Raw genomic sequence first — 15,310 nt, forward strand, 5'->3', positions numbered from 1 at the left:
TGTTGGGCCAACCCCCAGCCCGGGGAGAGGGCCAGCCCCTGCGGATACCCTCCGAATGGGGAGCCAGCCCTCGGCTGAGCCCCAGGCCTGCATCCTCCCGCGTCTCTGGAGTGAGCATCTTGGGGTGGCAAGGTCCCGTCCGAGGTGAGTGAAACAGTCAAGCAGGGAATGGACAGGACAGGGGGGGAGTGTCAGAATCCCCAGACCTCTCTGATGCTGGCTGGAGGGAGGACCCCAGTCCAGGAAATAAGGGCAGGTCACGTCAGGGTTCAGACACCTGCAGTAGCAGGAATAACTCTGCACCTATAGGCACAAGATTTTACAATATTTAAATCACTTTTTCTTTCCTGTCTCTTTAGGACCGCACCCTCGGCATATGGAGGTTCCCAGGCTAGGAGTCAAATCGGAGCTGTAGCCACTGGCCTATGCCACAGCCACAGCAGTGTGGGATCCAAGCCGTGTCTGCGACCTATACCACAGCTCATGGCAACACCAGATCCTTAACCCACTGAGCGAGGCCAGGGATCGAACCTGTGTCCTCATGGATCCTAGTCAGATTCATTTCTGTTGAGCTAATGGGAACGCCTTAAATCACTTTCATATCCATGTTTACTCAGGTGACCCTGCTTCCTGGCTCACCCACGTAAACAGCAAACTTGGTTTTGACAAGAAATTATACGATCAGGCTAATCATCAGTTTGGCTCCTCTGAGATGGGCAGGCAAGGTGAACTCACTGGCTCGAGGTCACAGCTTGTGGACCGGGAGCCAGGCTAGGACCCCAGTGGGCCTGACTTCATAGATGGTGCACCTCAGTGAGAGCCTCTCCCCACCTTCTAAGCAGGACAGCCCAGCCCCCAAAACTGCCTTCAGTGCATCTTGTTTTGGTCCCCCCACCCCACCCCCGAGCTCCTAAAGAGGGTTTAGGTGCCTGAGGAAGACCCACTGCTTTCCCTTTAAACTTTAGGAACCGTCTCGTCACAAACCCACTCACTCTCTGGAGAAAGTTGCTATGCTTCCAGAAGCCTCTAGGGGGAGGAATGAGGCCGTGAAACAGCACTAGCTGGTGTTACTGCCGAGCAGTGGAGGGGAGGGCGGGAGGCCCCTCAGCCCCTCAGGGTGGGTCTGCCCACACCCCTCTGGGCGCCTCTGCCCACTGCGCTTCCTCCACTGCCTGGCCCTGCAGGGCCCCGGCTCAGGAGTCCCCGACCCCATCCTTTCCCTGGTACCCTCACAAGGCTCCCATTGGCACACGTGCAGGCACCGACTCAAGGTCTTTAACCTGGAGCAGCCCAGCCTCCTACCCGGTGTTTCTTCCTCGGGCCACAACCCCTGGGCTCCACTGCCCCAAAGGCAGGATCCGAAACAGCTCACTCCCCAGCTCCAAACCCCTGAGCCCTGCGCTCTCCCTCCAACTCCAATGCCCCAGCTTGGCCTCATGTAAGGCAGCGTCCCCGTCACGGTTCCCTGCCATTCCCTCTGCTTGGAACTCCCTTCTGACTCATTCCTCAAAGTCCACCTCAAAGGTCACCTGCTCTGGGAGCCGTCCCTACAGCAGCTCAGATTCCCCCACCCCTGTGGTTCTAGCCGCTCTCCAGTCCCTGCTCTTGAAGGACTTCTCCTGCAGGTTGTCGAGCCCCTGTCCCCAGGACCGTGGATGACAGCCTGCCGCGCTGGATGTGGGCTCCAGGGCAGGACCTGAATCGATTCAGCTGGGGTTCTGGTACCCAGTCGGGCCTATCACGCAGCAGCTCTTGATGTGGTGTTTGGGAGCCCTTGGCTTGTGGGGGGCCGGCCTCCTGTGTAGCATGTTGACTGAGGGCCCCTGTTCCCCGCCAGGGCCAACACTCATCTGCCTGCCCGAGTGGGTGCAGCAGCCCTGGCTGTTTCCGGTTCTGCCGTTACCCTGCGGTTCACCCACTCCGGCCCCAGCGTCTTGGTGGTGTTCCAGGGTGGGGGATCCCAGAGGAGTGAGATCATGCCCAGCCAGGCCTTGGAGAGCCTCGGAGAAAGGCGCCTCTATAAACGCAGCTGTGATTAACCCTGTTGGCACCTATTCGATGGTTTAACTACCCCACCAACGGCCGGGCTGAGCACCCACAGCTGGGTTCCCAGGGTTGGGCGATGGCAAGGCTGGGTGGGCGTCCCCTTGCCCTTAGGCACACAGGAGCCTTGGCGAGTGGGGCCCGCGGCTGTGCTGACCTCCCAGCCTCTCTGCAGCCTTGTCACAAGCCTGAAGGTGCTCTGACTGCAGCTCGGTCCTCAGATCCCGTAGGTTCTGTCTCCTGTCCTTAGCTTTAATTTCCTAAGGGCAGAAAAACTGTCCTCAGCATTAACTTCCTGAGGCCTTTCCTTCAACCCACATGGAGCCCAGTTTCACTGGCAGGAACAGTGCCAGGCGACTGGCTCCCCAGCCTGCCTTCTGGGAGCTCAGAACCTGTGGCGTGATGAGTATGCAAGGAACCAGGACGTGTGTCGGGATCGTGAGCGGCAGAGACCAGGGCTCGGCGGGGTGGGGGTGGGGGGTGAGTGGGGAAGGGCCCGCAGGCCAGCGGCGCCGGTGGCTTAGGTGCAGGAAGAGCACCGAGTAGGTGGGCTCCAGCCTGGGGGCAGAGCTGGGGAGTCAGCCACCAGGGGACGGGGGTGGGGGTAGAGAAAGAAGCTGTGCAAGGTGCACTTAGGAAGGACGAGAGAATGGGAGGGCGACATAAGAAGACCCTTTACACCCCACCACGGCCCTTGTCCAACTCTTGCCTAAAAGGGGGTTCAGAGAAACTACGGTGGTGAAGAGTTGCATGGCCACAAAATAAAGTAGTACTGGATTATAACCCGAAGCATAAAATACATACCCATGAGTCCACACTGATAGAAATGAGTGACTGAATAAAAAATAAGGGTGACCAGAGGAATCACCCATGCACAAGAACTCCCACGCAGATATTCTGCCCTTAAGAAGGGGAAACAGGAGTTCCCGTCGTGGCGCAGTGGTTAACGAATCCGACTAGGAACCATGAGGTTGCGGGTTCGGTCCCTGCCCTTGCTCAGTGGGTTAAGGATCCGGCGTTGCCGTGAGCTGGGGTGTAGGTCGCAGACGCGGCTTGGATCCCGCGTTGCTGTGGCTCTGGCGTAGGCCAGTGGCTACAGCTCCGATTCGAGCCCTAGCCTGGGAACTTCCACATGCTGCGGGAGCGGCCCTAGAAATGGCAAAAAGACAAAAAAAAAAAAAAAAAAAGAAGGGGGAACAGAACTCCTCTTTCCTTAAGTGCGGGCAGCACAGAGTGACTTCCTTCCACAGGGTGACCTGACCGAGGAGAAACCTGGCAAAGCTGACCAACCCTACCTCAGCCGGGTGTCAAGGTCAACTGCAACCCTTCATTCGATGCGATGAAAACATCACCTTACCTCTGCGGTCTTCCTCCCCAAACACACAAACCCAGTCTAATCCTGAAAACCTAGCAGACAACTTCCAATGGAGGGGCAGCCAGACCTGTGCTCGTCCAAGCTGTCAAGGTTATTAAAAAATAAAGTCTGAGAAACTACCACAGCCAAGAGGAGCCTAGAGAGACAATGACTAAAAGTAACATGGGATCCTGGAAGAAAAAAAGGATGTCAGTGAGAAATGGAGTGAATGTGAATAAGGTATACAGTTCAGTTAATAAGCCTGGTTCTTTAGTTGTGATAAATCTACCATATATATAATGAAAGATGGCAGGAGTTCCCACTGTGGCGCAATGGATTCGGGATCCAGCGCCACAGCTGGGGCTCAGATTTGATTCCTGTCCTGGAAACTACCATATGCTGCAGGTGTGGAAGAAGAAAAGAAGGGAAAAAAAAAAAAAAAAAAAAAAAAGAAAGAAAAAAGAGAAAAAAAATTTTAAAAAAGGAAGAAAGAAAGATGGCAGCAGTAGGGGAAAGGGTGTGGGGGATGTGAGAACTCCTTGTAATAGCTTTGCAGTAATTCTATAAACCTGAAGCTGTCCAAAAGAAAAAGTTTAGGAGTTCCCTGGTGTCTCAATGGGTTAAGGATCTAGTGTTGTCATTGCTGTGGCTCTGGTTACTGCTGTTCAGTCCCTGGCCTGGAATTTCCGCATGCTACCAGCATAGCCAAAAGGGAAAAAAAAAAAAAAAAAAAAAGTTTACAAAAAAGAGAGAGAGAAAGAAAACGAGTAGTTTGGCTCTGCCTGGGCCAAAGCACCACTGACAGGGCAGACAGGACCAGGAGCAGCAAGGATGAAAAGGAGAGGGGAGCAGGCGGCTGCTTTATTTCAGAATTAGGCCCCCCAGCCTCACCCCTGCCCCCGCACCTGGGAGCCCTGGGCACAGGGGAGCTGGGCAGCTAAGGCCTCAAGAGACAGAGCAGAGTGAAGTCTGAGTGTTCCTTCCCTGTCCAGATGGGCAAGTGGCCACTGCCAAGATGTGGCTCCTCTTGGCTCCAAAGCTGTCCAACGACTGGGGAGTAAAGGGACCAGGCCCAACATCCTCTAAAGTCAAGCTGAGGCGGGTGAGTACACACCTGCCCTGTTGGCAGGAGGAGAAGGAATATGCACCCAGGGCTTGGAGGACAGTAGGCCGGAGCCGATCCCGGGCAGAGTTCTGGTTTGCCAAAGGAAGACCCAAGGTGATGGCAGTGCAGAATCCGAGGGATGAGGGCGTCCTCGGGGAAGTGTTGGGTGGGTTTGGGGGGACCACAGAAGCGCGGGGACACTGTCCTCCAGCTGTGCTGGTCTTCCTCTCTCTCTGGGGTGTGATCCGACACAACCAGAGCTTTGCCTGGAGCTGAGAGGCTGCCGGCTCACGGTGGGTGCCCTGCCTTGGGGCAGTCCCAACTGCTGGTCCCACAGAAGAGGTCCTCAGGGAGCTCGCTCAGGAGCCCATCCAGGTCATCTGCAGGGGGCAGGGAGAGGGTGGGGAGACAGTGAGAACACCAGGGCTCCACGTGACTCGGCGCCAAAGCTCCCGCCCTTCAGGAGGGCCTGGACCCCGCTGCAGAGTCAGGGAGGTGGCTCCTCCTGGGCAGAGGTGCCTAAGCCAATAGGCCTGAGGCTGGCATCTTCCCTCTGTGTCCCACAAACTCGCACACAACAAAAGGCAAAGCAAAATGCCTGTATTCTGCTAAGAAAGAGGCTCCCTCGGAGTTCCTGTTGTGGCTCAGAGGTAACAAACCTAACTTGTATCCATGAGGACACAGGTTCGATCCCTGGCCCTGCTCAGTGGGTTAAGGATCTAGTGTTGTCATGAGTGGTGGCGTAGGTCACAGATGAAGCTCCGACGCGGTGTTGCTGTAGCTATGGAGAAGGCCAGCAGCTGCAGCTCTTATTCGACCGCTAGCCTGGGAACTTGCATATGCTGCAGGTGCAGCCCTAAAAAAAGAAAAAAAGAAAAAAGGCTCCCCATGGGCTGCCAGGTCTCCTCTTTTTCCATCGAGAGGCACAGTACCTGAGCAGAAAGGCTTCAGAGTCTCCTAGTACAACCTTCTCATTGGACAGAGGGAGACACGAGGCCGGGGAAAACCACCGGAAGTATTCCGAACCACAGTTCACTAATCTGGTCCCTCACCTGAAGAGCAGGAGCCATCATCACTGTTCCCCTTTGTGGGCAGATGGCATGAAATTAACTATTCCCGACGCCAGTTCTCACAAGGGGTGCTTATGCCTGAGAACCTGGCAACAGAGTTGACCTCAGTAAACCCTACTGCTACGCTGTTAATAACAGCAGCTAACACGTAGGCTGCTGGCCTGGGGGCAGGCACAGGGCCACCTGTTACCCCTATCGCTTCATCGGGGTCTCACTGCGCCCCTTCAGAGGGCATCTTGTGGTAGTTCCTGTTATAATCCCCACTTTACCTGAGAGAACAAGTTAAAAGAAGCTGACAACTTGCCCAAGTGAGCATCTATTTGATGTCAGAGCCACGGCCTCCACCTAGAAAACTCCCGCCAGATGCATGGGATCAGGAGGCCCAGAGTCAGTCAGGCGGGGACTCCAGCTGCAGAGGCCAGCTCCCCGTCTGGCACAGAGCACTCGACAAACACTGCTGCTGGAAGGACAGACGTCAGGTTGGGGGCATTCAAAATTTAATCGAGGTGACCAGCACTGTACTCAGGGAAGTAGGACTGGAATCTGATTATAACAAAAAACGTCGCTGGGAGTCTACTGGTGGTCTGGTGGTTAGGATTTGGCACTTTCCCTGCTGTGGAGCAGGTTCAATCCCTGAATCCCTGGTCTGGGAACTGAGACTCCACATTAAGCTGCTGCACACCATGGCCGAAAAAAAAAAAAAAAAAAAAAAAGGCCTCTCACTAACTACACTACAAGCGTTTGGAGAAATGCTAGGTTCAATGAAGGGGAATGAGCAGCCAGTGTGGGCCTAAGAAAATGGGAATTAAGAGGAGGAATCCACATCTGTGTCTCCCAGCACTGGTCAGCCACCGCCAGCAGCTGTCTGCCCGGCAAGTCTGTCCCTACAGTGGAGATGTGACACCAAGCCACAACAGTCTCCAGGCAGCCCGCCTCACTCTATTCGACGTTCACCAGCAACCTTCTGACAACAGCTGACATCATGCTTAGCCTGACATCACGCTGACTTACGAGGAGAGGGTGCAAGATTCTAGAGAAGATTCCAGCATACAGGATAGACACTTTTTCACACAATATAAATAAATGGGTTTATGCAGTTTATCCATTGGTCTACTGTGAATTTGGTTAACGTGGAGACACCTACCCATAATCCCATGAACTCTGGGGCCAAACAAGATTGAATTAACAGAATCAAAGAGCTAGGGACCAGACCTGGGCTGTGTCAGCTTCACCTGGGTGATGCCTCCTCCTGAGGAACAAGCTGGCCCTGCCCTAAGAGGTCTGTACTTGGGCCTCTCAGGTCTGTATCCTGGTTCCACCTGAACCACACAGATGCAGGAGCCCTCAGCGCTGCCTGGAGGGCCTCGGAACTTAGTCAAGATGGGAGAGTCTGCCTCTGCAGTCTGGACATCAGCCCACACAAGACACAAGGAAGGCGCCAGTCTGTGTCCTCCTTGTGGCCTGGAAATGGGGAGCTGTGGATCGCATTCTTTGTGTTAATTAGTTTGTGGCCGGCAGCCTTGCCAGAGGACACACCACATCTGATTCTATAAGATTCTGCAAAGTCCAAAGAGTCACAGGAGGAAAAAGATGCAGCCAGAACAATCTGGCTGAGCTGTACAAGCGGAAATAGAGGGAGAAGCTCTTTTGCTCCTGGGTGGGCTGGCGGCCTTACCTGCCTCTGGAAGTTCCACCCCCGCCTCTGGGTTCTGTGCTGTTCTGAGGTCTTTCCCAGGCTTCGCTGTCTTGTGCTGGAGGCTTTCGTGGGAGCTTCCTGGATCCTGGGGACAGAGGATCTGGTTAGCAACCCCTCTGCCCCTGAAATCCCTCTGGACAGTACCATCATCTCCACCCGACCTCCAAGGAACAGGTGGGGGCTCAGAACAGGGGAATGTGGCAGGGGCCAGTCACCCAGGGCCCTGCTGCTGGAGGGAGCGGAAACGTCAAATGCGCCAAACGGCAGATAATTAAAAAAATAAAACAAAAAAGTTAGGGCTGACTTTCTTTTCTTTTCTAATGCTGCTGGAATCTCATGTTTTAGGGACTCTCTATAGCTGGAGCAGAGAGTGAAGAGACCATTTAGAAATATGCTGAGGAGTTAGCCTAGAATTAAAAATGAGCTGTTGTGCAACTATAAATATAATACAATTCATTGAATTATTTGAAAAAGATGAGCTGTTAACAATCCCAGACTAGCTAATATGTGGACAAGTAATTAAAATTAGTAACTAAGCCCATTAGCCATGTTTAGCCCCAGGGAATGGAAGCAGGGAAGGGTCAGTTCATGCTGCTGTATCTGTACCATTTCAAATTTTTTCAGCAAGTATACATACATAACTAAAAACTTTAAAGAAAAATAAAGATGATTCTTTTAGAAGTGGGCGAGGAGGAGTTCAGCGGAAATGAATCTGACTGGCATCCATGAGGACGCAGGTTCAATCCCTAGCCTCGCTCAGTGGGTTAAGGATCCAGCGTTGCCGTGAACTGTGGTATAGGTCGAAGATGTGGCTCGGATCTGGCATTGCTGTGGCTGTGGTGTAGGCCGGCAGCTACAGCTCCAATTCCACCCCTAGCCTGGAACTTCCATATACTGCAGGTGAGGCCCAAAAAAGATTAAAAAAAAAAAAAAAAAAGAAGAAGTGGGGTAAGGAATTCCCTGGTGGCGAAGCAAGTTAAAGATCAGGTATTGTCACTGCTGTGGCACAGGTTCGATCCCTGGCACAGGAACTTCTGCATGCTGTGGGTATGGAGGAAAAAAATTTAGTTATTTATTTTGGTTTTTAAGTCCAAACCCGTGTCATATGGAGGTTTCTAGGCTAGAGGTCTAACAGGAGCTGTAGCCTCCAGCCTACACCACAGCCACAGCCACGCCAGATCCGAGCTGTATCTGCGACCTACACCACAGCTCACGGCAACGCTGGATCCTTAACCTACTGAGCGAGGCCAGGGATTGAACCCACAACCTCATGGTTACTAGTCAGATTCGTTTCCACTGCGCCACAAGGGGAACTCTGGAAAAAAATTTAAAAAGAAGTGGGGTGATATTGAGAGAAGGTGGAAGGTTAAGGAGAAAGAGAGAAATGGAAGTAGCAAGTTAAAGCTAAAAGCCTAACTTGACCAGACGTCATCCAGTCCAATTTTTTATAGACAAAGCAACGGTAGGGGAGAGGACAGGACTTGCCCAAGGTCATGGTACAAACTACCAGCAAACCAGGGACACAACCAAATCTCCTGACCCCCGGGCCAGGCCAGCACCACAACATAGGATCCCGGGAAGGTGGGGGTGGCCAGAGGGGACACGGTATGCCAAGTTAAGGCTGGGCTCTGCACCCTCACCCTGGAGTGGAGCTGCCTGGAACCCAGTCTCCCTTGTTCCCCAAGGGCGTGTCCCTCCCCGAGTTCTGGGCTGGGGCCCCTCACCTAGCAGAGGCGGAAGCCAGGAGGGAAGACCAGAGCAAGTGCTGGCGCACCTGACAAGCCACCTGCAGCTAACTGCTCTCTGCACTGCCACCTGCAGCAAACCCGGGCCGCAGTCACCCACGGAGGGCCACCACCCCCGCGGGGACCCTCAACTCAGGCAGTTCTCAAGTGACTCCCATGCCCTCTGTCAGACACTCAGGATCACCAAGAAGCCAGCTGCTCCTCTGGGTCCTGTTACTGTGCCATCTGGGAGGCGGCTGGAGCAGGGACACTTCACACGCCTGCTCCCCAGGGTGGGGAGGGGAAGAGATCAGAAGATGTGCGGCGGTGCTCTCAGTCCCCACCCCCACCCGCTCCCCTCACCTTGGGGAAGGGCTCGCATGGCTCGAGGAGGCTGCCGTCCCCAGAATCCGGGCTGTAAATGTGGACCAGGTTGTTGGGCGTCACGTTGAGGTAGTGATTTCGGAGCGAAGGAGAAAACACTCCGATCTGGAGTAGAGGAAGGCGGGGTCAGTGCCCTGACAGAACACTAGGTGCTGCCCGATGGCCATCGGGCCCTTCTGGGCTCTCCCTTGATGGCCTCTGCACCAGGGTCACACAAACTGCTCCTTATCCAGCCCTGGTGCAACAGTAGAACCACTTCCCGCACTCTCGGCCCCTCATGGCACAGGCCCCATGCCCATCCGTGCCCCTGAAAGGGGGCAGTTAGGCCTTGACTCAGCTCCAGGAAGCCAGGGCCTAGCACCAGCCCAGCCACTCCCTGCCTGGGTCCTGGGAAGGAAGGGAGCCAGAGAGACACCAGGGCCTTTCTCCAGGGCGGGAGTGGGGAGAGCAGGCCCCGACCCGGGGCTCCTCGTACCTGCTTTAGCAGCAGCACTGAGCCAGGCTTCAGCTCATTCTGGCGGGTCTCCAGCAGCAACCTGTGCACCGTGCCCTGCATCTCTCCTGCAAACGCCACACCACCCGTCAGCCTCAGGGTCAAGGGCAGCACAGCGACTGGTCTGGGCCGTGGCTGGGAAGTGGGTTGCTCACTGCCTCCATTTTCCCAACTGCAAATGGAGAGGGTGACGCCTCCTCACCTCCTAACCTCCACAGAGGCCACTCATCAGACACTCCCGGGACCTAACTCCTCACCTGTGGGGTCCTTGAAAACCACACTGGCGTCCATTGCGCTCCGAGTCAGGGACTTGATCATCACCGCCATGCTGGGGACTTTGTTTCTGGGAAGCTGCTTCAGGGCTGCCTGGTTACAGCAGAGGTGTTTGCTGAGCCAGCCATGTCCCATCTGTTAGGCTCCCAAGTGTGCCAGGGCAACCCGGGGGCGGCAGGGGGCAGAGTACTGGTGTGGTGATCTTCCTTTGCGGAGGGCAAAGGGGCAGTTTAAAGGGCTCCTCCCGTCTCCCTCTGGCAGACCTGCAGCTGGCGGGCCGCATTTCTGTCCCCTGCTTCCTTTCTTTCGTGTGTTTATGTGTTTACACTTATACAGAGGTCCGGCACAGCAGGCCACAGGCAGGAATACATGAGCAGGTGTACTGCCCACGACCCTTGACCTCTGGGGAGCGCTAAGGCTGGCAGTGAGCTTATCCCACCCTATTCAGAGCCCGGATGTGTAGAGACATGCTTATGACCCACTTCCTCCTGTGCCTGATACCTCGGAGGATGGCAGCGAAAAGGTGGGTGAGTGGAAGACATAACCAAAGGGGCTTCACACTGCAGCTCAGAGACAGGCCTGGGGTCAGAGGGAGCAAACAGAGAGCCCCTTTCCTGAGGCGGAGCAGGGCAGAGGCTGGGGAAAGGGACAACGATGGTCCTCCTTCAGATCCCAGCACCAGGACCTTACCTTCCGCAGCACCATGATGATGCTGTAGGTACAGAGGAAACAGGTGGGGTCTCTCTCATCCAGGCCCAGAGACGACTTCATGGCCAGCCAGGGCCCTCGTCCAAAGTCCTCCTCCACCGATGCCTGGGAACTAGTAACCACCTGGCACCAGAGAGCAGAAGGGGCGCCTGCATCAACGGGTCCAGCCTGCTGCAGACCTTGACTGGGTTGGGATAGGGGGTGGAGAGTTCCCTGCGCCACGACGGGAACTCCCACCTTCTTATACTTAAAAAAATGTTTTGGCATGGCTGTGGCTGTGGCTGTGGCCGGCAGCTCTGGCTCCAATTAGAGCCCTAGCCTGGGAACCTCCACATGCCACGGGTGTGGCCCTAAGAAGCAAAAAAAGAAAATGTTTTGGGAGTTGCTGTTGTGTCTCAGTAGGTTAAGAACCCAACTAGTATCCATGAGGATGTGGGTTTGATCTCTGCCCTCGTTCAGTGGGTTAAGGATCCGGTGTTGCCATGAACTGTGGTGTAGGTCACAGACATGGTTTGGATCCTGTGTTGCTGTGACTGTGGTGTAGACTGGCAGCTGCAGCTCCGATTCAATCCCTAGCCTGGGAACTTCTATATGCAGCAGGTGCAGCCCTAAAAAAGCAAAAAAGCACAAAAAAAAAAAAAGTTTTGAATCCAGATGAGTATTTATTGCTTTGTATCTGAAATGGCAAAGAGAAAAACTTCTAGAAAGAATTAAAGCAAAAGTGGGTCTGAGGGCAGAGCAGATTAATCGGAATCCTGGGGGGAGGGAGGCTGGGTCTTACCCACCCAGAGGGAACCCGCCAGAGGCAAGATGAAGTCAGATCCTTCCAGCTCAATTCCCAGAAACCTGAGAGGAAGGGTTCCTGAGATACGATTTCCTGATATGTATCACACTCCCCTCCTCCTCCTCGGGAAGATGGAGTTAGCTGGGCCTTTCCTTCTCACCTAGTGAAGAAGGCTAGACCCGTGGCATCGGTTAATGGCCCTGCGGCATCAGGACAGGCTTCGGTTAATGCCAGTAAAACTGCCACCTCTCCAAATGTCCTTTGGTGCATGACCCCAGGGAACAGACCCAGCAGCACCCAAAGCAGGGATGTCCCCGGCCCTTAAGTGATGCCCAGGAAGTACCGCTTGCACATGATCAGCTACCTCTGTCCGGAGTTTAGCCAGAGCACCGTGAGTTGGAGTCTGGGGCGTGGAAACCATGATGTCGTCCAGGTTTTTCCCGCTGTGCTACGAGGGGAGAGAGGAGGAGAAGGCGAGAGCAAGCTCAGCAGCTGTTATTTACAAGTGCAGCTTCTTGTCTGGGTTATATAATGAGTGCAGGAAACTATCAGAGACAATTAACACATATTACAGCTCTCCTAACGAAGTCTCAGGAGCCTCATTGGGGCTCAAAAAAGACGCTTTGGAGATCGTTTCGGGAACGTGAGGAAGCTGGAGCTGGCCCGGGAACAAAACGCAGGGCTTCCTAAAGGGGCAAGGACCTGAATAGAGAGGGCGTGAGGAGTTAAAGGGCAGCTCTCCCAGGCCCCTTCTCAGGGACCTCAGCCCTCCCTCCAGAGATGCAGCCCAGGAGGAGTGGACATGGCCTCCCTGGAGCGACAGGAAAGACCAAGGAACAGGTAGAAACTGTTTCGAACACGCTCCAAATGTGGGGAAAGGGGGATACCTATCACAACAGACCAGAGTCCAGTTACCTGGGATCTGATCTAAATCTGGTTTGATGGACACTGTCCCTCCACTGGTGCTGAAATCCAAACTCCCAGCTCAGCCCAGCTCCGGCTGCCCAGCTCTCCCCGCACACCAGACACAATGAGCAGGTCTGCGGCTCTCCCTCGCGGCCTGCTCGCCCGCCTCTGCGCCTCTGCACGTGCTCTGCCGTCCTCCCACGGCTGAAATGTCCTCCAGGGCACAGCCTTCCGCCACACACGTCCATAAACCTCCTACTCATCCATCCAAAGCCCACTCAGCAAGCCTAGTGCCTCCCCAGCGCCCAGGGAACGGCCCCTACTCTCTGCCCTTTCCCTGTTTTGTTGGGGTTTTTTTGCCTTTTTAGGGCTGCACCCTCGGCATATGTATGGAGGTTCCCAGGCTAGGGGTCGAATCAGAGCTGTAGCTCTGTAGCTGCCAGCCACGGCCACAGCCCTGCCGAGTCTGTGACCTACACCACAGCTCATGGCAATGCCAGATCCTTAACCTACTCGTGATAGCGAGGCCAGGGATCGAACCCACATCCCCATGGATACTAGTTGGATTCTTAACCCACTGAGCCACCACGGGAACTCCTTTGTGCCTCTTATGTATAATCATTTGTTCTGCTTCTTTCAGTCCCCTGGAAGCTCCCTAGGACAGCAACTATTTCTATGTGAATCTCTATTCTCGGTTCCAAGCAAAGTGCCCAACACATGGGTGGCTGACAAATACAAATGAGTCTCCCTGCCCCGGGGCCAGTAAACAGTAGGTGCTCAATGTAGGGAAAGTGTGAAATTCTCAGAGCTTGAGCACCTCAACGGCCCCCTCGGGCGCCTGACCTCCTCCACAGCTCTGGAACCCCTCCTTCTCTGCCCTTCCTTCCTCCGCCTCGGGACTGGGCCGTGCTGGGCCTCAGCTGTTCTCCCCCAGTGGCCTGCAAAGCCCTGGCTCTGTTCGGTGGGGCTCCGTTCAGTGTCGCTCACCTGGTGGGGCAGGAGCCCTGCGGGGCCAGGGAAGCGGCGTGTCTTGGCACGGGTGGCAGGGCGGGCGGGCTGCTGGGGCGTCCGGCTGGCAGCAGTGACCAGCCGCACCAGGTGGTTGGTGACTATGGGCGTCTGCAGAGCAGCCTGAGGAACGGGAGAGGGCTGGGGGCCCTTTGGGATGCTGGCAGGAGACTGGACAGCAGACGATGGAGCCCGGGGTTGGAAGGGCCTCCAAGGAGACAATCCTAAAACAGTCGTTGAGGGGGTGGCGCAGCTTGAGCTGGGAGTTCGTGGGCTGGGAGGATGAGGTGTGCCACTCAAGCAGGTGTTTGGAAACAGGAACGGCGGGCCTGGGAGCCGGTTTTGAGGGATGCTCTGAACGGGCCTGCCAGCAGCTTGGAGAGGCAGGGGTGCTCGAAGACGGGGACCTTCGGGAGAGACTTGCCAGTGGGGCTGCTGGGCATGAACTACTGAGGCAGCTGGGCCAGGAAGGTTAGCCGTGGCACCAGGTCTCAGGTGGGTCTGAGGAGTCCCACAGAGGACACCAGGCTCCGGAGGCTCACCCTGGGCTGACACGATATCAGTGACGTGGGTGGCAGACGTGGGCCCCTCTTGGCAAGGTCTGTTCAGATCAGCTACCCGGGCCTTTTTAGCCAATGCTGAGTCTTCCCGCTGCCAGGCAGGCAGGATTCCTGTGGCCTCACTGCTAACTCCAAGGTCCAGCTCCATGCTTGCCAGAACTTTATCAAATTCATCTTGTTCAGGCCCCTCAAAGCCACAAATCACCTGCTCTTGACTCTTAAAGGTGAACTGGGGGCGGGAGGCTGAGGACTGGGGCCTTGCTGGCTCTTTGAGCACTTCTGTCAGTGTCACTCTTTGATCGCCAGTCCAGTTGCTAGACGTCGGAACAGGCCCTAGGGGGGCTGTTCCTGTGGAAGGCTGACCTCTGATGGCCCAGGACATGCTGGATGTAGGACGGTGGAGCCCCGGGGCTGGCAGGTCCACAGCCTCTGAAGGAGCAGGGGGACATGGCAGCAGCTGCCCAGAAGCCCGTGCCTGTGCAGCCTCCTGTGGCCGGGAAGAGACAGGTCGCAGGCACCCAGTGGTCACAGGCCCCGAGCCAGCAAACTGGTTCTCTGCATTCTCCACTGCAGACAAAAAATCCTACAAAAAAGCAGAGACAGGAGTTCCTGTTGTGGCTCAGCAGATTAAGAACCTGACTAGTATCCATGAGGATACGGGTGTGATCCCTGGCCTCACTCAGAGGGTTAAGGACCCAGCGTTGCCGTGAGCTGTGGTGCAGGTCACAGATGCGGCTTGAATCTGGCGTTGCTGTGGCTGTGGCGTAGGCTGGCAGCTGTAGCTCCCATTCTTGACCCCTAACCTGGGAACTTCCATATGTCGCATGTGCAGCCCTAAAAAGAAAAGAAAACAAACAAACAAAAAAAGCAGAGACAGCAGGTCTTGTCACCTGGAAATCAAGAAACACTCTGCTTTGACTGTTTCAGGCCTGTGGTACGTATGTGTGCACCGATGCGTGCAACAAGAAACCAAGGCACAAGAGGCAGTGGTGGACTCTCACCACCTTTGACCCTGCCGTGAGCCCATCACCAGGCTTCTACCAGCCACATTCTAAGGTTAAGTCTTCAAGAAGCTCTTTGTTCAATCTCAGGCGGGGGCAGGGGGTGGTGGTGGTGGTGGTGGGCAAGTGGTGGCAGCTGGGGGAGAAGTAGGAAGAAGCAAAGGAACCAGGTCACCAAGGAGTCAAACAAGTCACCCAAGG

At 55.2% G+C, this 15,310-nt stretch overlaps 1 protein-coding gene and 1 long non-coding RNA gene across 10 annotated transcripts in view; one reads left to right on the forward strand and one right to left on the reverse strand.

The window, feature by feature from the left end:
- The window catches only part of HROB (homologous recombination factor with OB-fold), a 37,987-nt gene that overhangs the window by 499 nt on the left and 22,178 nt on the right, over positions 1–15,310 (reverse strand). For 2 of the 8 annotated variants that reach the window (XR_014821099.1, XR_014821098.1), the window contains 8 exons: positions 13,528–14,691; positions 11,999–12,082; positions 10,833–10,973; positions 10,127–10,235; positions 9,852–10,041; positions 9,356–9,481; positions 7,248–7,353; positions 4,230–4,882 (listed from right to left, as the gene is read on the reverse strand). Coding sequence is in view for 4 of the 8 variants with exons in the window: in XM_021066894.2 (XP_020922553.2) it covers positions 4,791–4,882; positions 7,248–7,353; positions 9,356–9,481; positions 9,852–9,937; positions 10,127–10,235; positions 10,833–10,973; positions 11,999–12,082; positions 13,528–14,691 (1,908 nt within the window). In the remaining 4 variants the exon portion in view is untranslated. Of the gene's footprint in view, positions 1–4,229; positions 4,883–7,247; positions 8,020–8,535; positions 9,482–9,851; positions 10,042–10,126; positions 10,236–10,832; positions 10,974–11,492; positions 12,083–13,527; positions 14,692–15,310 lie in introns of those variants that run through there. The other 6 variants (XM_021066897.2, XM_021066894.2, XR_014821096.1 and 3 more) reach the window with 5 other exon arrangements.
- LOC146398091 (uncharacterized) lies at positions 4–6,551 on the forward strand. 2 transcript variants are annotated; one of them, XR_014821127.1, is made up of 3 exons: positions 4–144; positions 4,390–4,499; positions 6,411–6,551. It is a non-coding gene; the product is annotated as an uncharacterized LOC146398091 (long non-coding RNA). The 2 variants fall into 2 exon arrangements; XR_014821128.1 differs by lacking the exon at positions 4–144 and adding an exon at positions 3,501–3,637.

This window comes from Sus scrofa, chromosome 12 (assembly GCF_054392235.1).
Source record: "Sus scrofa isolate SSC_HxYL_T2T_F1_AM1 chromosome 12, Sscrofa_HxYL_maternal_Yorkshire_Landrace_v2.0, whole genome shotgun sequence".
In the NCBI taxonomy this organism is placed as follows: domain Eukaryota; kingdom Metazoa; phylum Chordata; class Mammalia; order Artiodactyla; family Suidae; genus Sus; species Sus scrofa.